Source organism: Penicillium malachiteum (assembly GCF_028827825.1).
Source record: "Penicillium malachiteum strain IBT 17515 chromosome Unknown utg000003l:1.0-4950554.0:1.0-4952489.0, whole genome shotgun sequence".
NCBI lineage: Eukaryota > Fungi > Ascomycota > Eurotiomycetes > Eurotiales > Aspergillaceae > Penicillium > Penicillium malachiteum.
Genome location: NW_026643096.1, coordinates 1,483,083 through 1,503,915, shown reverse-complemented (window position 1 = coordinate 1,503,915; position 20,833 = coordinate 1,483,083). Strand labels below are relative to the sequence as shown.

The following is a 20,833-nucleotide window of genomic DNA, read 5'->3' as shown; positions in this document are numbered from 1 at the left end:
ATCCTTGCTATAACCTGCATACATGGCAGACCCGGGTTGGACCTCCCACATTGCACCAAATGCTTCCAGTTCAACGACATTGATCCAAGACTGGCAAACTTTGTATATTCCCCAAACCGCAAGTTTGAATAATCGAAGATCCCGAATATCGCTCAAAATCGAGAAGATGAAGCGTCCGCACCGTATCCGAGTCGTTCAATGTGTTGTTATTCTTCGCTAAGGAGCCTCAATAAAGGCCCTCTCTGGATGGGGACTTTGGAAACAATATATGCACAGCGAAAAAAAAGTCAGCATCGACAAAAGTCTCAACTAGGTGGGTATCCAATCCTCGCTCAGAGCTAATACGCTGTCATTTTTTGTCCATCAAGGACTCAGAATACCCAATGTTCATCATGAAGTAGTGGAAAGAAATACCCACCTATTACTGGGGGTGTGCTGCTTACCGCAAAGGTCCATGCTCCGTTGTCAGAACTGTCACGAATGCTTATAACTGCTAGAAGATAAATGGGGTTAGCCTTGACAAAAGTCTCCACTCAGTGGGTAACCAATCCATGGTCAGATCAGATCACTTATAATCAGTAAGCTCCCGAGCTCAGTGTACACACTGTGATCAGATTATCATCATTGGTCATTGGCAAAAGAACCCACATATCATTGGTGATGTGCTGCTTACCGCCAATTTCCATGCTCCGCTGTCAGAACTGTTATGAAAGCTAATAACTGCTAGGAGATAGATGGGGTTAGCCTTGACAAAAGTCTCAACTAAGTGGGTAACCAAACCTCGCTCAAGGCATGTCTTTTTCCATCATTGGGGTTCAGAGAGACAGGCTACATGATAAAATCATCGTGGTTTGGAAAGGAAACCCACCTATCATTGGTGATATACTGTCCCGTCGCAAAGGTCCACCTAGGCCTTGTTTATCAAAGAATAATCCTGAATGCTGACAACTGCTAGAAGGTCAATGGGGTTAGCCTTGACAAAAGTCTCAACAAAGTGGGCAGCCAATCCTCGCTCAGATAATGTTGTTATCATCAGTCTGTTCTTGAGATTCAGAGAGACAGGTTTAATTGAAGGTTGATCATCATGTGTTGGAAAGGAAACCCAGCTATTGTTGGTGATGTGTTGTTCCCTCGCAAAGGCCGATGTGCTTTGGTTGTTCAAGAATGGCCATGAATGTTGATGACTGGTAGAAGATGGATGGAGTTAGCCTCGACATAATTCTCAACGTATGGGTCAATCCTCGCTCAGGTACATGCGTTGTCTTCAAAAGGTCACCGGGCCTTAAGAAAGTGAAGAATCTCATCATTTCTCATTGGAAATAAGTACTTACTGTGTTCATCTTTTGAAACATTAACCGAGACTCACCTTCATTGAGAACGACACGCGGGCTTGAAGTTGAAGTCGATTGAAGTGGGGAAACATGTTGATTCAGAGTGAAACACAATCTCAACTCAAAGGCTCGATGTCCATCGGCCTTTTGCCGCTCTGAGAGTCCAAGTCTGTCAAATTTTTGCCTGGAAAAGGTACTCACGTTTGAGAAGCCGGCGTGTAATGCTTCAAAGAAAGGATGGCCTCAAGGATCCAAAGCACACGTCTGAAACACGCTTGGAGCTTGTGGCCGCAATTGGCCATGGAAAAATGTGGTTGATAGGAACAGAGAGGAAGAATTAACAGAAATTTAGGAGTAAGAGGAAGGAAAAGAAAGTGTCAAAAGGAAAATGGGGAGAGTGAAGGGCGATTGACGCTTGACACCGCGAGGGGAAGTGGTCTGAAGTATGGCTAGGTTACGGTCAGTGTGAAATTGATTGTTTGCATATACTAATTAACGTGCTAGAACCACATGAAATGCTCTTCTAATCACGGCCTAGGACTCTCCATGTAGAATGTTGAAATTTTATATGGTTGTCTTGAAAATTATTCCCGAGTCTCTTTCGTCCGCAACGCGATCCTCAACTGCATCTATATCGACCTCGAAATCTGTACGTACATAGTAATATTTGAAATATCAGATAGTTCCTAGTATGTCAGCTCTGGGTATACGAATCAAAAAAGCAGGTGCTTATGTGCGTGCATGGGAAAAAGGAGTACCTCCGGGTCCAACGTTGTGTGCGGAAAACTCAACGTGATAACTTGAAGTACATTATACTACGACAAATCTAGAATAGGGTGAGATTAAAACACTACCAGGAGTATGCTATAGACTCTCGGAATTCTCAGGTTGTTTTTCACTATGCCTTAAGACAAAATTTATGATATCTCAACATTTGGACTGATAGTAAATACATGTAGATATTCCTACTAGTTCTATGATAAATGCACCGTAACGTACATATGGACAGCCTGGCCGTGAGTAGTACCTAGGTGCGCAATTGATGATGTGATTTGAAACAGTTGCACTTGGTAGCAATGAATAGCCCCAGAGGGAGCAGATGAATCATTGTGCTATAACTTCAAGTTGAACACGTATGCACAAACACACAGAGTGTGCACTTGCTTATAGTAGAATTTTGATGGGCCTGAGTTCTGCAACGTTCTCTTTGACGGTCGAATCACATCTGGCATTCACGGCTTTATATCCAAAGGAAGCGAGCCATTGGTAGCATGGCCCTTTAAAGAGGCTCAATTCTTTGAAACAGTTCAAGTTATAAAAAGGAAATACAATAATCTAATGATCACCATACACATGGCAGCAGATAGGGTGCCAGCGTCAGCAAGTTTGATGATAAACCTTGGAACTTCAAGTTGAAGGACCTCTGCGTAAGCCCAGGGCTCGGTAACATCACGTGGGCAGAAGCATCAGACGCATAGAACTCATCCAACACATGTAGCCTCCAGACGTCCTTTGTCCTAGAAATACTACCTAATGTATGTAATGAAATCAGTACACAGCAGTCTGCGATATTTAAAGCCATTGCGGTCGCCCTTTGAGGATGATAAAAATTGACCTTCGATTTGGCTTGTGAATCTCGGAGTCTGCAGCTTCCTCCTCCTGACCTGTCTGGTTTTCTTCATGTCTCATTCAAGCTTCGGAGCTGGAATATTTTGTATCACAAGGGTTTCTGTGGACAAGTATGAGGAGGATGGTGCGAGGTCCAAGATTCACAAACTCTAAATCGCTGATCAAGAACCCAATTAACGATTTACCATGTCTTGCAGGGAGATCCCTAGAGAGGCCCTGATAGCCAATCCATTGCTGAAAAAGAGAACTCTGGTACTCCGTCCAAAGGATAATTTAGGTTTGTTGAGAAACCAGTAGATGAATTTTCAATATCTGGGTCAGTGGCAGGTGCTGGAGCCGAAAGCCTGTCACGGAGAATAGACTGCGGGATGGGTAGCGAAGTGGATATGTCACGCGGGATTTCCAGAGAGTCCAGCTTTCTTTTTCTTGAAAGGGTGGCACGCTCCATTAAAGACGAGAGGTCAGTCTGAGTTTTATCACCAGTAGCGAGACCCTCTTCTTGCCACTGGTTATAAATCTCCGAAGCGACATCCCATGCCTGATTTGTTTCTGATGAAATTGGACGAACAGAAAGCTCAGAAAGGATAAACGCCATGGCATGCCGCTGCTTGTAGGTTTTACAAAGCCATGCCCACTGTGCTGTGGCCTCGTTCTTCTGTATCAGGTTGGCAAATTTGACTATTTCGACAGCCATTTGAAATAGCTCGTCATTGGTGGCCACTGGGGCTTTTTTTGTCTTCTGATTATTGAGAAGGCTGACAACTCGCGCTTTGGACAGGGAAAGACGAGCAATGACAGCCGTCAACCATTGTATCGGGATGTTCAAATCAAATCCTTGTAGGTATTGTTCTTCAATGCGAGTAGCTAGAGAGCTCAATATTTTTTCTTGCTCAAGGACGGGAGATGGAGTAGCCTCAAGGTTTAAATTGACGCCTGCCCAATACAAGTTGATCATCATCTCGCACTGAATGATGCATAGTGTGATATCAGTAAACCCCGATTGAGAGTGTGGCGGCATGATCATCTCTGGTGAGAGGTCGTCAATATCAATGTTGGAGGGAATTTTAGTATCGAACATCTCTGGTCTGATTTGAGTGTCAGTTCCTTGATCTTCGGAGCAGAGCATGTCAAGGATGCAGATATGCCACCACAGACGGCGCCGCATTTGGATATTGAACGGAGTTAGCCCCGAAAATTGGCCGTCACGATGAACGCCTTGTCCTTGTGCAACACGGATCACGATGGCTGTTTCTGCCCATGCGATCCTGGGATCAATCCAGCGTAGACACAAAAGAAAAATCACTGCAGCTTGCAGAACCTCAATTTCTTTGGCATTGATCAAGTTCGCTGTTGCCAAAGCCTGCTCCACAGCAAGACGAGTTCTGGAAATGCATAAATCACGATCCTGGTTGAGGATTGACAAACATTGCTCTTTCGTTGCACTGACCATGGCTGAAAAAGATATGGCTAGAATCAGGGCCTTCAAGGGAGAATTTAGACTCGATACGGCCTGTGCGCACGCTTCGTGGATCATGGCCTCGATTGAACGCTTGTGCAAAAGTGACATCATGGGCGCGACATTCTTCTTAAAGATACTCCATAATGCTTGGATCTGTAGCGGCTCAAGGGGAAGATCGTGGGTCGGCTCAGATCTTGGCCGTGATGGTAGCCCCAGAATTCCTACCGAGGGCAAATGGAATTGACCATCAACGATTTCATGGGATGAGCTGTTCTCTGAAACGTTATTGGATGATTGTTTATGAGCCATTTCGAGTGCACCGACGGTCGATTGGTAGACCCCGTTGCCTGATTGAACATGGGGATCTCCTTGGTCTCTAATGACAGAGTCGCTGATAAAGGCTTGAGCGTCTGGAGATTGCGCAGCTATATGAGCGTGTTGGGTTTCCCCATGATAGGCCTGCGTGCGAGGAGTCGATGCATTGTCATTGACATCAGATGAGGCTTTTAATCGCTTGATCTCTTGTTCCAAGTGTCTAAGTTGACTTAAGATTGTCGCAACTGGAGGTCGATTCAACTTACGTGGGGCCCGTTTGTTCTCCGGGAAGAAGCACTCCACATTAGCTTGAATACACCGACCGCAGGGGTGCTCTCGGTCGCAGCGAACTTTCCGCTCGTGGCAGCGAAGGCAGCTTCGTGACATCATCTCTCATCCACTTGAATCGAGGTGAGATTCAATAGATGCACCGAACTTCAGCCTGCAGTCAATTCCAGTCATACACTTCAATGAGGAGCCAATTCCAAGGTCGTCATAATCAAACCACATGCCTCTAGGTATAATGTTGGGGTCCGAGGAGTATGTGTTCATGTTTCACAAGAGGCCATTTTCCAATGCGGTAGATCTAGGGCGGGTCAATTGAGAAACGGTTGGTAAGCATATGGAATTGCTCAGGTGGAGACGAGTCCACCTGGGTAGTCGTCCTTCCAAGGTTAGTGTGGAAAATGTGCGATGCAATTCAACAATCCGATACGCTAGCCCAGATACGGCAGACGGAATAACAATATACCGTCTGATCAGTCAAACCGGGCGGTGAGTTTAGAGCCTTGGCAACATTCCAAGAACCACCCGTAGACCCTTCTTCACACCCTTGCAAGTCTAATTAATTATGAGCATGCCTTCCAAGCTTATTGATTTTGATCTTGTCCAACAAAGGGCCAATTGAAAAGCTCGATTCAAATTTTCGAATTACTAATTTGATACTATTAAAATTTTGAACTAGCGGAAGTGATTTTGATGATTGAACAGAGAATATTTGAAAGATCAGTATCTACCAGCTTTGATAAATCTACGCTATTGCATATAAATTATCAAACAAATTTGCCCAAGATCTCCTGAATGGTATTCTTCAGCTCCTGCTCGGACATAATCCTGAGACCCAGCCGTGCATTCCAGTTGAATTCCATGAAGTCTCCCCCCCTTATATCCCTCCTCATACATCATTTGGAAATAGTAGTTGATGATAGCAGACTTGTCACCTTGCTTCAGGCGTTCATCTGACTCTTCGATCAGTTTCTTGACTGAAACTTGTTCCGGAGTACCAAAATCGATACCAGTGACCTCAGAAACTAGTTCGGTCATACGCCGCTCGGTGATGGCAGCGGAGCAGATATATACAGGCTGATTGGCGGCGGAATTAAAGGCGCTATCAGTCTCCAAAAGCTTAACGATCGCGATGGCGATATCAGACAGGAGTGAGACAGCGATCTTATTATCTCCACCGTTGTGGAAGACAGCTTTCTTTGTCATGATGTTGGGCCCCAGAACGCCGTACGGAAGAGTCATGTCCAAGAAGGCGCCATTGTTGACTGAGGTCCAGGTAGTGGGACCATTGGCGTTAGCCATGACAGAGGTAAGGTACTGGCGGACCAGAACCTTGTCTTTAGCCACAGGGAGATTGATGGCCAAAGGCGACTCCATCATAGTTGTAAATTCAGATGGAATAAAGCGCTTCACAGATGCAGCAATGCAGGCATCAATGATGATCTTCTCGGAGTCAAGGGTCGGGAAGGGAACGGCACTAAGCATGAGTTAGCTAATTTTCAAGCACCAAAAGATCATGGAGTTCAAGTACCTGATGACAACATCTTGTCCTTTGAAGATCAATACCAGTTCCTCCTTCTTTGCATAATCTACCTTGACACTCTTGAATCCCTCGGGTGTAGACTTGCCCGAATCCTTACGTTGGACAGCGGTCACCTCATAGCCAGCGGCTTTCAAGGTACTAGAAATCCGAGAGCCGAGAGTACCGGTAGCCTAAAGATGTGCAAATATTAGCCACTGTGAAGAATTGATGGCAGTTTGTATGAAACGCATACCCCAACGATAGCTACTCTTCTGGTGGTAGTATTCGCCATGGTGATCAATACTATTCAAATGTTGATAAGGTTAACGAATTAAAAAAAAGTCGCTTGGGAATGAAAATCCGACGAATTTAAGTAAAAGCCTGTCCTATAATTTATCAGCTCGGAGCTTCACAGTTGGCACGCCGAGTGGCTATCTCCACCTTCAAGTTTGTCATATATCGGATTTGAGGTCAAGACCGAGCAGTAAACTATCGCCACACGGAGCCGAGTGGATTGAAATGCGCCAAAAATCAAATAGTGGGTCTCAATTTATGAAAAATAGAGCCAGATGATTAATTTGTGACCCCAATTTTGGATCTATACTATTCTACTAGTAGATTATTGAACTTGTTATCATCTAATGTGATGCCACACAGACCGTGGTCGATATATCACTTGAGCTTTCAAACTATGCGTCAATCTATTCCAGTTATCAACTAGCAGACGGGCAATTTTTTCAAAAGTTTGGCTTTTCCCTCTTCTCAGCAACCAATACATCAATTTTGTGGGAGACTTCACATTTTTTTTGTTCCATCTTAAGAAATATTCCCGTTGTTTTCCACCTGGTGTATGCACTTGCGAGTGACGCCGCTTAAGACTTCGTTAGATTGTATTTATTTCTATTTAGACGTCGATCTGTCTGATACTACCTATATTTCTCTATTAAAAAAAAAGGTCTGGCCCTAAATATTTCCCTTTGATCCAACTTTAAATTTTGAGATTCGAGTCATTTAAATGTTACATTAAGGTAGTTGAAGCGGAGAATGAAACATGCAATTATGGTATGGAAACTCAAGATCTATTTCTTTTGAATCAATAACCGAAATCAAATCGCCACATATAAGAGATTCCACATTAATTTACACAGAAAAATATTGAGCCAGTCTCAGTGCTTCGCAAATCCACTGTCTTGTTCAAGCCATGTCCCAAAGTCTTTGAGGTCTGGGTTGATTTTTTTCAACTCGGGAATGTTTGCCTTATAGCCGCTGTCATGGAACCACTTGAACATATAACCCATGTCTTTCATTGATGCCATGAAGACAGAGCAGAGAATCCGGTATGTCAAAGGAATCGGCTGGCCCGTCTTTTGCTCGAAGATTTGTGCAAACTGATCGTATGTCAATTCATCTCCAGCAAGTGACAGACCATCATTCTGGTACTGCTCTGGGTGCATGAAAGCCTCGGCTCCAAAGAATCCGATATCCTCGGCCGCTACCATCTGCAAGGGCTTGCCCTTAAGTGCCATTTTGAAACTGGTCGCAAAGACCTTCCCGAAGAATCTGGGCGCAAGATTTTCATAAAAGGCCGAGGGGCGGAGAATGAACCACTTCATATCTGTATTTTTGCTTTTTTGGACGAGGTGATGTTCGATGTTGTACTTGTTTATGAAGTGCGGAACATCGGTGGGAGTGTCGTAAGATGCATTGCCACCTCGATCCACAGAGCTGTATACGAAGTATTGAACATTTTGCTTCAATGACTCGTCAATGAGAGCCTTTCCTTGCTTCTCCTCTAGTGAGCTGTTGCCGATTGCAACCTTTGTATTATAGTGAGTACCAAGTCTTCGATAAGAATTGGTAGACAGGAGACGCTTAGCTTACCTGAACACTGTAGACTCCCCAAATAGCGGACTTCGTCACCTCACGTGCATTTTGGAAAAGAGCTGCAGGATCGTCCAAGTTTCCCTCAACTAGTTTGATGTTGGATGATAACTCCTTCAGCTTTTGGGCAGATGAAGAGCGGGTATTTCGCGTGACAGCAAGGATCTCCAAGGGGGACTTTTTGGCGATAAGGTTTCTGATAATCGAGCCTCCTTGGGTTCCGGTCGCGCCAGTAATTAGAACGGCTGGCATTTTCACGGTGAGAGATGTGAGTTTTTCAAGTTGTAAAAAAACTTGAAAAAGTCAAGTTTCCAATATTTGAAGGTTCAAATGTTGTAGATTTTCAGATGTTCAAGTTGAGGTCTAGTATCAGAGCCTAGAGGTGGAGGCGGCACCTGGCGACTATATAGTACCTTGAATGATTCTCTGGGAGATGAATGGATGAATTTAGAATATTTGAAATTCAGTTAATCATGAGAATACTGCAGAATTCAACTCGAACCCTGGGCTTATTGAAATCATTATGTCATCGCCACGTCTCGGGGTTCAAACCAAGACCGAGCTTAATAAACGCGATATGATTAGAGACTCGGGCTTGAGTTGAAAGCCCAGATTAGTTACCAAGAAACTCAATCATCAGTTTTTCATTGATCACACTTGAATTGATATATCAAGAAACAGAAGAGACAGTATCAAATATCAGACTCTTTCAAGTTTTTCTAGATTCCAAACAAGGTCATGCTGACTCAATACGAAGCAGAAGACCAGGTAGCAGCTCAACTTGTCCAGGTCTTGGTCCACGAAAAACCAGATGAATCGAGCGTTCACCTTCAGTCAGAGAAACACTATGCTGGCTAGACTTAAAGCCAGACGGAACCTGATATCGCCAATCGCCACCGAATATCCCATCATAAGCCCCTTTGAACTTCGAAGTGTCACTAGCAGGAATCTGCACTGAGACAGATAAGACACCTTGAACACCATTAGGGTGCTGAGTCAGATATGGCTCTACTTCGTAAGGCACACGATTCGCGCGAGGTGTTCTGTCAAGACACCAGAACGGTAGAGATCCTGGTGCCACCGTACTACCTTGTGCATCTCTCGAAGTGCAGACTGCCCATTTTAGGACAGTGCCATCTGGTTTTGTGCGACCACCAGGGATGGGATCTGTATAGGAAAATTCTGTGTCTGCGTCTCCGATTCGCTTTTGAATAAGTTTGAAGTCGCTTTCTGTGGGCAACGTGAAAGCCCAGTCGATTATGGTTCCTTCCGCCTCATTTCCCCAGCGATGCTGCTGGCGTCTTTCGGGGTCGATATCGTCAAAGAAGGCAATGAGTTCCAAATAAACGCCGTCTGGAAGTAGAATCAATCTGTTGGTGGTGAGTCCATCGGCATGGTCTCCACCTGGGGCTAGGAAGAACTGGCCCTCGATGTGTTCGGCGATCCCGAGGAGAGTTTTATGAGACACGAGAACGACGATGTGATCGAGGATGGGAATCAGTGGGGTGTTGTTAGACATCTTGGCATTCCCAGACTTTCAAATGTATGGGTACTGTCACAAACTTAGTTTTGAAGACAAGGAGATGAGTGAGAGGTGTAACTTGACTCCTTGAGAGTTCCCCGCACCACTTTAGATAGCTGCGGAGTAAGAAGACCCCCGCAGATGATTCAACTTTCCAACAAAATAACGACATTTGAACATGTCTGAGCGCCAATTCTTCTTAGAGGAGCAGATGTGCAGTGAGATTCAAGTTTGTAATTTTTAACCTCTGCATAAGTCAAGTTGAGCACGAACTTGAACCTCAGGCTTGGAAGTTGCCACATGTGCAGTGGATATCTACTATCGGTCCTACCAGTACATAAATATATACACGAGGTCCGCTGCTCAGTTTGCTCAGTTCAGATACTAACATTTGAATCTTCCACTCAAGTGCTTCAAGTTCAACTTGAAGGGCATACATCTCTCAGAGGTATTTTCTAGTATTAACATCATGATATACCTGCGCATAACCTTGGAAGTGTTAGCAGGTACCAACCAAGTCCAATCACTGGCACGCCCTGGCGTCGGAACACGATCGACTCGGAATCACTGGCACCACATCATGATGCAGTTTGTGAGGCATCTATGGTCCTACTAGCTGTTGCCGCCTGATAAATGCCCGGATGTTGGTTAGGGGCCTGCGCTCAAGCATCTAGGCATCTCGGCCCCTGTGCCCAGGTGGAGGTCCCGAGATCGCTGGCGCCCCGGTCCCGCGGGCGGGATATATGACGCTTACTAATCACCTCGCCCCGGGGCGCTAGCACTTGAGTCCCGAGATCCCGAGTCTTGATTCTCCTGAAGACGCGTTCGTGTCTTCCAACATTTTAATCACGCCTTGCTTGCGTACATATTCAAATGTTCGCACGAGTGGTGTGTTTGAATTGTTTCTGCGTGACCGAAAAGCCCCGAGAAAAACATCAAATTAGCTTCCACTGGAATTTACCGGCCTGTTGCCCAATCGTTTCCAAGGTCGATAAAATCAGAGCCCGGTAGACTAACCACTAGCGCGAGGCGTGCAAGCTACCATCCAGGCAGCAATGCAAAATGAGGCTAAAATAAAGAAACCTGTCCACTCGCCGGGCAAGCTAAGCCTCAAAGTGGAGGGGCGATATTAATTGGGGCCAACATTTAAAAAAAGATGAAAAGAGTCCGGATTCAATATTATAGAACTTCCTCCTTAAAAATTTCAAATTCTGCCATCGCTCACTTTCTCCAAACATTTGAATAGGCAGCTTCTGGCAAAGGCCAGAAAATATCGCAATGTCGCCCACACTCACCACCCTGGTCATCCGGGCCCACAAGGTTATTACAATCGGAATTTTCAGCCTCTGGATAGCCGCCGCTGTGGGCTTTATGAAAATCGATTTTCTCGTTATGGAAGAAGACGAATGGGAATTTTTCGACCTCTGTCTCTCCACCAGTCTCCTGACCTGGCTGGTTTGTCGCTTAATTGTGACGGTCCGGAAGGACATCTGGGGTGGGTCCTTGGTATACCGTTTAAGCAGCGCGCATCACCACCAATCACGACTCGATGCACTCGTGTTATTCATCTTCTCTTGTGCCTGGATATGGGAAGTGCTATTGAAAATGATCATCATGATTTGGCTGACCGTGCTGGGGGGTGCTGTATATGCATTCCATATCTACGGCGATGCCATTGCGGAGATGGACGCAGACACCGAGAATGGGATCGAGTTTGACATACCAGAGGCCTTGGAAAATATAAAGAAGTTCAAGACGGAGATGAAATTTGACCCTGCCGAGACTTTTGGGTGGATTCCACCCAAGATCATGGTGGCTTGCCTCGTGCTAGCATGGATTTCGTCTAGTACGCTAAGCTTTTATGTTGTTCGCGTTGGTTGGAAGTCATTGAAGGTGATTTTCAGGCTTCCTTCAGAGGAGTCTGCTGCCAGTGCGCCCAAATTGTATGTGGCTTAGTTTCAAGTTGTTTTGTTGTTACCCTAGAGATTATCCGACGGAATCAATATTTGAACGAACACCTGGGCATACAACAAGCTTCCAATGAATTTCTTTGTAGATCATCTCTCTCTAAGTGTGCACGTACACAGCCAGGGCAATGATCGTCATCTTTTTTAAGTTACTAGTACACACGCATCATGATGCACCCAAGACAGGAACTTGAAGAAGAGACATAGATAGAATAAGGAAATTACCGCTCTTGAAAAGGATATGAATGAAAGGGTGAGCTTTCAGGCAGTTTGAGTTGGTCGCTTTGGATCACAGGGTCGAACTGGCTAATGGAGATTAAAACGGTGCATTACCGTTCATTTCAAGCAATAATGCATTAATTATTAGAGCTAACACCTTCGAATGCCGAAGGGACAAAGAACTTCCAAGGGTTGAAAGGATAATGAGTCTTATATAGAGCATGGAGGAGAGGAAATGAGTGGTGTCTACCTACTTGGGACCTGACGCGCCCACATGCATAATAGGTTTTGATATTCTAGGCTAAGACTGCGAAGCACAAGCTCATATGAAACTCGACGCCTAATGCATCCTTTCGATGCAATTGGGGAATTATCCTGTACCTAATGCAAGTAATCAAATGCAGCATGGCCAAAGAAACACGAGAACCATTAAGAAGTTCGCTTTCGTCATAAACAATCTCGAGTAGTATTTCTGCCTATGAATAATTCGCCGAGTGCTTCTTGGCTCGCTGGGCGCCCAGAAGTGTGTCCAAGGTTGTTATAAGATTTGAACTTGACGGATTACTCTTATGACGTAGAAATAATATTCAAATACGAGGTAAGGCCCCAGATAAATTGCCTCCAGCTGGTTGGTAACTTGTTCGGACCATACCGGAATCATGGAAATGAACTGGATGGCATATTGAGACTCCGTCTATTTCATGACACTTGCACGTCCCCTTCGGAGTGAGCCGCCAAGTTATGCCACGCCGCCAAGCGAGGCTATACGGATGACGGGGGCCATTAGATGTACCCGCCAAGAAGGTCTTTCTTGGACGGCAGAGGCGTCGTTGTCAATGGGAAAGGCGGAAAAGTGGACCCTTGAACCACTCAGAAAACTACTCTCATCCATGGATGAAGTGCCCGCCCCAGATTCTGACCCCACGGGGTTCCCATTCCCGCTGCGCACGAGCAATCGATGGCTGGCTTCAGGTCTTGGCCATTCTTCCAATGCTGGGGAAATACAGTTACCCCGGAATACCGGATTTGTCCAACCGGGGTGATTGTAATGAAATGAGTGCTATATAGCCTGAGTATTGTCGGATTTCTTTTTCCCTGACTCTTGATATACCGATTGACTTTCGCCAGTGGCTTTTGAATCTACACGTGGCGTTTCACAACCATGTTTGGATTTTCAAAATATTTCGGTTTGAGAGGCAGGGCTCTCAACCTTGCTATCAGCTCTCTTGGGAGTCTTGATTTCCTGTACGAATAGTGCCGCCTCATGAATGCACACTATATTCCTCGAGATCATATTGATTGGCTAATAAATGCTTTAGACTATTTGGATACGATCAAGGAATAACAGGTGGTCTCCTAGACCTACCGTCCTTTATCAAGTACTTCCCAGAAATCAATCCAGATGACCCACTCATTGCAGACTCCCCGTCTATCAAATCGCAACGCAGTCTGAATCAAGGCATCTCTGTCGCCTCGTATAACTTGGGTTGCTTCTGTGGAGCCATATTGACGATATTCATTGGAAATCCCCTTGGTCGACGACGAACTATTTTCTGTGGCTGCTGTATTATGGCCACAGGAGCACTCCTACAGTGTACTGCGTACCACCTACCACACTTCATTGTGGGTCGCATTGTGACCGGAATTGGAAATGGAATGAACACAAGTACAGTGCCTACATGGCAGTCGGAATCATCAAAGGCCCATGATCGTGGAAAGATGGTCATGATTGAGGGTATGCTAATCACGGCTGGAATTACTCTGAGCTACTGGATCAACTATGGTGAGTAGACTTTCTCACTATTCAATTAAGTCCACGTGCTAATAAATGTAAACCAGGAATGGCATTCATTGGAGAGTCTGAGGTGGCCTGGAGATTTCCCCTCGCCTTTCAGATCACCTTTGCAATAATCATTTTCACCTCTATCCTCAACTTACCTGAGTCTCCCCGATGGCTTGTGATGCAAGGCCGAGATGATGAAGCCTTGGATATCCTTGAATGTCTCAATGAGACGCCGAAAGATGACCCCTATATCCAAGATGAACTACTACATATTAAGAAAACAGTCAAGGAAATGTCCAAGGGCTCATATAAAAGTCTTTTTAAAATGAGCGAATACCGAGAGTTTCATCGAGTTGCTCTTGCTTACATCAATCAAATGTTCCAACAGATTTCTGGAATCAATCTGATTACTTACTATGTGAGATAATCTCTTTTCTCATTTTCATATTGGCATTCTCATATTGCCAATTCTCCTGAGCTCTGCTAATAAATCTCTCCAGGCACCTTCATTATATAAGGAGATTGGTCTTGGAAAGGGAAATACTCCCAAATTGCTAGCTGCATGCAATGGTACAGAATATTTGATGGCAGCAATTATTCCAATTTTCATTATCGAAAAAGTTGGACGTCGCCCACTCATGCTTTTTGGGGTAGGTCAACAGTACACAACATTTGAATTTCATGCCTTACAGACCTGGTCGACTAACAGAGTATCTAATACAGGCTGCTGGAATGTCAATTTCGATGGCCGTCTTGGCGGGTACCAATTATCGATTGACTCATCTAAATGATAGCCAAGCTGGTATCGGACAGGCTGTCTTCCTTTTCGTATTCAACACGTTCTTTGCCATTGGCTGGCTTGGAATGACATGGTTGTACCCAGCAGAGATTGTGCCCCTTCGGATTCGGGCACCTACCAATGCGCTAGCCACAAGGTACAAAATATTCTAAATTATATCACTATACAGTCTAACTAACACTCTGACTAGTGCCAATTGGATCTTCAATTTCATGGTCGTGATGATCACTCCCGTCGCATTCAACAGTATCGGATATAAGACCTACATCATTTTTGCGGTCATGTAAGTCCGACTCGGTGTATCCAAACTTCCTTTGTCCCTTCATTTCATGTGGCACATGATAAGAAGAGTCAAGCTAACTATAGTAGAAATGCCTTTATCTTCCCCGTTGTCTACTTTTTCTTCCCAGAAACGCGATATCGCTCACTCGAAGAGATGGACACCATCTTCAAGAAATCTACCAACGTTTTTAATGCTGTGACTATCTCTATCAAGGAGCCGTATCGCTACGACAAGCATGGTCAGCTTAAGCCGGAGTATTTGGAGGAAGCTATTTGCCGTGTGAGCGTCCATGAAGCGGGTGAGAAAGTTGAGAGTGAGGAAAGCCCATAGGTGGGCTGCCGAGCCATTCATGTAATTGCCCATGAATTGGTCCGAGTTCTGAAGTGCTACTATATAGTGTTGTGTTTATCCAATTTACAGATATCCTTGCTTCGATTACGTTCGAAAATCATGACTCCCTGCTTCAAGTTGATTCTGGCCTCTACGCAGTAGAACCGCATTATAAAGATAATCTACCAAATTCACACCTTACCACCAATCATTAGAGAGAATCAAGGTACTCTCAAGTCAAAATTCTTTCCAAAGTTTTCTTTTGTTCCTTTGATCCGAGCTCACAGGTCTTTGAGCGGAGAAGATGGCGTTTGTTGTTAATCATAATTTGTGGACCATGTCCTAGGTGGATCTCACAACGCTTTGATGGATTTTCGACGCCCTGTTTGTGATAAAGAGAAAATAAATCTTCTCCATGAAGCTGACATCTCGAGTATTGAATTGAATGAAGGATTGATAAACTTCCTTTGACAAGCCTGATCTTGACCTCGCCCTTGATCTCTTTGAGAATTCTCTAAAAGTTCGAGGTCTGTTTCTTTCATTCTAACGGTCTCCGGGTCTCGGGCTTTGTTGTAGACTTGCGCCTTTTATGAGTGATTGTGTCTTTTCCCACATAATAGTGAGCCATTTCTATGTTAAATCTTGTTTCATCCAACATCAATTTTCTATACTCCAAAAAATTTCAACTCCATCTTCTGTATACAACAATGAGTACTAATCAACCGCAAAGCAATAAGAGAAAGAGAGAGAGACTGGGGTAGGGAAGCAGCCCAGAGCCGCTCCAAAATCAAAGAAATCAGGAGCGAAAACAATTGGTATGTCTATACTCCTGCATATCGAAAACTTGATAATTACGTGAAATGTCTAATTTCAAAATTTATTTCAGATTTAAGCCATCTACCAGAATGTGATGGGAGGCCGCCTGCGTGGGCAGAGGCAAGTGACAGCATTTCACCGTGACCCAGACTCCTATATCTGAGTCCGGAGAATCACAAACTAACCTGACCTTCCACTTGAACAGGTTCGTCCTGATCTGTGTGAGACACTTGTGTGGTTCAAGGCTTATTACGCAGGCACACAAGCGTCGGCTGATCGGGGATGTTACGGGATTCTACTAGACGGAAACGCTGGTAAACGGGCATATGTGGACGAAGAAATCATTATCACACGACTGTAGGTTGACCTTTTAAAGATGACTTATGTCAATTAAATCTATTCTGGCTCAATAGATTTGCTAATTGAAAGTTCGAATTAGGGGAGGAGCTTACTCGTCAGATGGCGATTCGGGCGAATTGAGGCTATACAAAGACCAAACATTCGCTGACCGGATCACTGCAAAAGACCTGCTTCTCTCCGTAGAGCTAGGTCAGCCAATTGGCATCATTTTGGGTATGCTATTCTTTATTATCAAATCAATTGACATATTTGATTCCAAGAGTTATTGACTGATACTGCTCATAGGCGATAGACTTTCGGTTTTCAAGACAAAGATGCCACACCGATTCAATGTCATGAATTTCTTTCTTGCCACGGATATATGGTACGAAAAAATGGGTAAATATGTCGGAACGTTAGTTCGTCCTCAGAAAATTGATCTCACAAAAAAAAGTTGGTGGGCTGTTAAAGGCTCTCCTCCTCCACCTACCGACCGAAACTGGGAGATGCGACCGGAATGTCAGACATGTTCTCAATGTCATTCAGAGCACTATCGCGTCTACGAAGCTGGTTGGATGTGCCTGAATCACAAATGCACCAAATTCTGGAAGCTTGATGGAGGTGGTACGCCACCCAATAATCCCGCGTACCATGATAAATTCATGTCTTATCGATTCAATTGGGACGTGACCAAGTACCTGAGCAGGCTCAATTATACCTTGACTACACCGCCTCTAGTGATAACTGATGATAACCAGAATGATTACAGAGTTGGAACTATGTCTAACACCGGCATAACATGTCCACTATGCGGGAAATGTATACCTCGTATGCATTTTCTCGGCTGGAAATGCGCGCCTGACCGTGAGGCGTTTGATATCAACGAAAACCAGGATTCCAAAGAAGAATGCCCTTGGAAGCTTATTCTTAAACCTCGAGCAGTACCACTTAACTGGGTCACCCCAGCTCCTCCCAATGATATCGATTCCTTCTACGAAGCTCCTAGGGTCGAAGCCCAGAAAAAAAAAATCCAAGTTGAGCTTGATGTGACTTCTTTGAGTCCTTATCGCAGAATCAAGTATACAATAGGCGACGTGAGAACAATCACGCATCTGGCATCGAACTCTGAAATGAATGCAAGAGCATTTGGACCTGACTATCTATTCCAAAGCTTTCAAACTAACGGCCTTGGTCCTCGACGACATCGTCTTGGAGTCTCAATGGGTTAGTAACGCGTTCTGGCTTTTGATTTTCCAAAAAATCTGGAGCTAATCAACTGACTTTGTTCCTAGTTACTGGGGTTCTCACGGGGCATTTCCTCCGGAATATTGTGAGTAAAAGAAAGAAAACCGAATATCTCGTCTGAATGTCCTTTACTAACTAAGCATTAGGGAATGCCATACAAGTTTATCGTTCCAACACTTTCGCAGTCTCTCAGTGAGACTCACCCAGATGTGCGTCGTGCCTATTCTCGCTTGCAGTGGGCTACACAAAAAGTGACACAGGACTCAAATTTCGAGTACAAGAAACCAAATGAGCTGCTTCTTCTTGGCTTCGCAAACGGTATGGATATTGGTGTTAGTTTGTACTAAATCCGTGACAATCTTGTTTTTCAACGCTAATTATGTTTTGAAGTATCATGACGATGGAGAGAAGACATTAGGCCCGACTATTGTTACCCTTTCTTTGGGAGCAAGAGCGGCCATGTACATTCGCATGAAGAAATATTACTTTGAGGGTATGAGAAGTAATAATGAACCCATCGAAAACGATCCTGTACTCGAGGGATGCCGCGATTATAAAGCTCGAAAAGAATTGAAAGATCGATACGAGGCAGGCGAACTCAACAGGATAGAATATGCTGAAGAGCGAATGAAAATCTTACAACTCACTAAAAGCAGTACAGCACCGACTCTTATGAAGATAGAACTTCATCACGGCCATATGCTTGTCATGAACGGGGCAAACTTACGGAAATATTATGAGGTATGTCAATGATTTCTAATAACCTACATTTCCCAAGCTTTCTGCTCCCATCGGAACATCTGAAAGAATATGTGACCTTTCTGACCATTTTAGCACATGGTGGAACCTGAGGGAGGACTGCGTTTTGCAGTTACAGCCCGTCATATCCTCGAGTCAAAGGTTGAGGCGGCTGACCGTTGGATGGGCGATTGTGATATCCCTGAAGATATGATCTACGATGGGAAGTGATTGGGTTAATATTAGCTTACAGAAGTTGGTATTTCCGAGTGAACTCAGCTATTCATCTCGAGTTCCTATCGTTCCAATTTCCTTGTGATTGAATTTCTTTCCTTCAAGTTTCACATAGTTTTGTCTTTTGGCTTATCCTGTTTGAAGTTATGTGTGCATATTTAGTAAATTTGATTTTTTCCTAAAAGAAGCTTGGAATAACTCTCCTCGAATCTCAGATATCATTTCAAAATAATAAAATAATGCATTATTTAGCACCCAAATGTAGTTCATACACTTTCGCTTCAAACATAGTATGGCTTACGTAATACACCGCGCGCGACTCAGACGCGAATCTCGACAATTCCCCATTCCCTATTGTCAAGACCCACCTTGAATGGCAAATACATCGTAGGTAACAGATCGAGCCTGAACATGACGAGCCTCAAGTTATCACTGGCCCCACCGGCTCTGGTGCGGCTTCACGATGCACTGATATGCCTGGCGAAGTTTAGTGACACCGTCGCCATCGAGGCGGAAAATGACCTAGTAAGCTCAGCTTGGCATCTATATGGCTGCTGTCAGGCACGACTCGCACGAGGCTAACGCAACTTGTTTCAAAATTCCAGCTCCGGTTGAGCGCCCTTAACACTACCAAAACAGCCTTCGCTTCTTTCGTGTGCGAAAAGGATGCATTCTTTGAGTCGTACGAGTTCAGCATAAATCGAAGTAATCGGACCTCATTCCAAAGTCAGGGTGGCGATCGATTTGACTGTCAGATATTACTTAAGGTTTGAATCAAGCTGCCCAAATGTGGGAGATGAAGGTGATGATCAACACTAACTATCCTTCTTCCAGGCCTTGCTTTCCGTCTTCCGTGGGAGGGTCGATCGCAACAAAGACACAGCTGTAGAACGCTGTGAAATGGAGCTGCATGAAGATCCCCTACAGACTGAGTGTCGGCTGACTATCAAGATGATTTGTGGACTTGATGTGATCAAATCATACAAACTGATTTATGAGCCTGCTTCGATTCAACATGCAGTGTTTGATCGGCGAAATGCAACTAATCAGTGGATCGCAGATCCGCGGTTCTTAAAGCAAATTGTTGAACATTTCAGCCCATCAGCAGAGCAGCTAGATATTTGTTCTGATGGCGAGAGAGCTGTTTTCACTAGTTTTACCACCAAGGTCATGGAAGGAAAGGGTATGTTGCTGGTGTATTCTGCGTTGTCGGTACTTGTCTAACGTTTTTTACAGAGATTCTAAAATTCCCGGTGCATACTTCAGTCGCAACCGACAAGAGAGATTTTGAAGAGTTTCTCGTCGAAGATAACATGCATATCGCCATGAACCTTAAAGACTTCAAGGCAGTGGTTGCTCACGCCGAGACGAGTAGTGCCACGGTCACGGCACGATACACTCGGCCTTGTAAACCGCTCCAGCTAGCATATGGATTTGAGGGAATCAATGCCGAGTTTACGATCATGACTCGTGGCGGATCAGACGGCGAAGATGTACCTACTTCGACACGGGCTTCACTTCCTCAGCTCTCACGGCAAACACCTGCTCCTGTGGCCACGCCTGCCCCGATCTCATTCAGCAGAAGTGATTCTTTGCGACCAACACCTAACACACAAATGCCGCCTCCTCTGGTACGAAACAGATCTATACGGCCGCTGAATGGAACTTCAACACAGGAACATCTATCCCAGCGACCAACTTCGGAACACCCATCAAATCTGACATCAGCATCGGCCTCGATGGACTTCGACAGTCTTTTCGTGCCTCAGGACGATGACAGACAGTGGGATGAGATGAATGAAGAGGAAGAGCCACAGGACATCCTTGGGTGGGATGCAACGGGCGGTCAGGTATGTAATGATCTTTCAGATGCCAAGTGTGTTGCTGATTATATCCAGGACGCGTTCGAAGGAACACTCCGTGACGCAGAACCAGGTTTCTCAAATTCTCGGACATCCCAAGATCCGACAGCTCAGGACGATATGGGTATCCCACCGACACAACGAATGTCCCAGGTACTTTCTCCACATCATCCTTCCTCTCATATTCGCAATTGATCTAACATCTCATAGGTCCGTGGACTGGGTCTGTTCGACTAAACATATTGCCGGACAACAAATTCTTTGGACAAATTTC

General features: G+C 44.8%; 9 protein-coding genes across 9 annotated transcripts; 5 read left to right on the top strand and 4 right to left on the bottom strand.

Moving 5' to 3' along the window:
- Window positions 1-3,165: 3,165 nt before the first annotated feature.
- N7483_006893 (C6 transcription factor) lies at window positions 3,166-5,124 on the bottom strand (the record flags this gene model as incomplete). The annotated part of the gene is made up of 2 exons (XM_057090330.1): window positions 3,166-4,940; window positions 5,001-5,124. 2 exons carry the CDS (start codon window positions 5,122-5,124, stop codon window positions 3,166-3,168), a joined length of 1,899 nt encoding a protein of 632 aa, XP_056945071.1.
- A 645-nt stretch (window positions 5,125-5,769) lies between these two features.
- N7483_006892 (NAD(P)-binding protein) lies at window positions 5,770-6,833 on the bottom strand (the record flags this gene model as incomplete). Its single annotated transcript, XM_057090329.1, has 3 exons — window positions 5,770-6,496; window positions 6,551-6,732; window positions 6,795-6,833. 3 exons carry the CDS (start codon window positions 6,831-6,833, stop codon window positions 5,770-5,772), a joined length of 948 nt encoding a protein of 315 aa, XP_056945070.1.
- An 874-nt stretch (window positions 6,834-7,707) lies between these two features.
- Window positions 7,708-8,674, bottom strand: N7483_006891 (uncharacterized protein; the record flags this gene model as incomplete). Its single annotated transcript, XM_057090328.1, has 2 exons — window positions 7,708-8,358; window positions 8,423-8,674. 2 exons carry the CDS (start codon window positions 8,672-8,674, stop codon window positions 7,708-7,710), a joined length of 903 nt encoding a protein of 300 aa, XP_056945069.1.
- A 484-nt stretch (window positions 8,675-9,158) lies between these two features.
- On the bottom strand, window positions 9,159-9,941 carry N7483_006890 (VOC family protein; the record flags this gene model as incomplete). The annotated part of the gene is made up of 1 exon (XM_057090327.1): window positions 9,159-9,941. The coding sequence occupies one exon, from the start codon at window positions 9,939-9,941 to the stop codon at window positions 9,159-9,161; it is 783 nt and encodes a 260-aa protein (XP_056945068.1).
- Window positions 9,942-11,222: 1,281 nt separating this feature from the next.
- Window positions 11,223-11,900, top strand: N7483_006889 (uncharacterized protein; the record flags this gene model as incomplete). Its single annotated transcript, XM_057090326.1, has 1 exon — window positions 11,223-11,900. The coding sequence occupies one exon, from the start codon at window positions 11,223-11,225 to the stop codon at window positions 11,898-11,900; it is 678 nt and encodes a 225-aa protein (XP_056945067.1).
- Window positions 11,901-13,292: 1,392 nt separating this feature from the next.
- On the top strand, window positions 13,293-15,325 carry N7483_006888 (sugar porter family MFS transporter; the record flags this gene model as incomplete). Its single annotated transcript, XM_057090325.1, has 7 exons — window positions 13,293-13,375; window positions 13,450-13,913; window positions 13,970-14,331; window positions 14,414-14,563; window positions 14,637-14,848; window positions 14,903-14,995; window positions 15,082-15,325. 7 exons carry the CDS (start codon window positions 13,293-13,295, stop codon window positions 15,323-15,325), a joined length of 1,608 nt encoding a protein of 535 aa, XP_056945066.1.
- A 1,490-nt stretch (window positions 15,326-16,815) lies between these two features.
- Window positions 16,816-17,709, top strand: N7483_006887 (uncharacterized protein; the record flags this gene model as incomplete). Its single annotated transcript, XM_057090324.1, has 1 exon — window positions 16,816-17,709. One exon carries the CDS (start codon window positions 16,816-16,818, stop codon window positions 17,707-17,709), a length of 894 nt encoding a protein of 297 aa, XP_056945065.1.
- Window positions 17,710-17,874: 165 nt separating this feature from the next.
- Window positions 17,875-18,694, top strand: N7483_006886 (uncharacterized protein; the record flags this gene model as incomplete). Its single annotated transcript, XM_057090323.1, has 3 exons — window positions 17,875-18,057; window positions 18,116-18,466; window positions 18,560-18,694. The coding sequence occupies 3 exons, from the start codon at window positions 17,875-17,877 to the stop codon at window positions 18,692-18,694; spliced, it is 669 nt and encodes a 222-aa protein (XP_056945064.1).
- A 414-nt stretch (window positions 18,695-19,108) lies between these two features.
- Window positions 19,109-20,796, top strand: N7483_006885 (uncharacterized protein; the record flags this gene model as incomplete). The annotated part of the gene is made up of 6 exons (XM_057090322.1): window positions 19,109-19,222; window positions 19,303-19,464; window positions 19,532-19,880; window positions 19,934-20,547; window positions 20,596-20,712; window positions 20,770-20,796. 6 exons carry the CDS (start codon window positions 19,109-19,111, stop codon window positions 20,794-20,796), a joined length of 1,383 nt encoding a protein of 460 aa, XP_056945063.1.
- Between the last annotated feature and the right edge of the window lie 37 nt (window positions 20,797-20,833).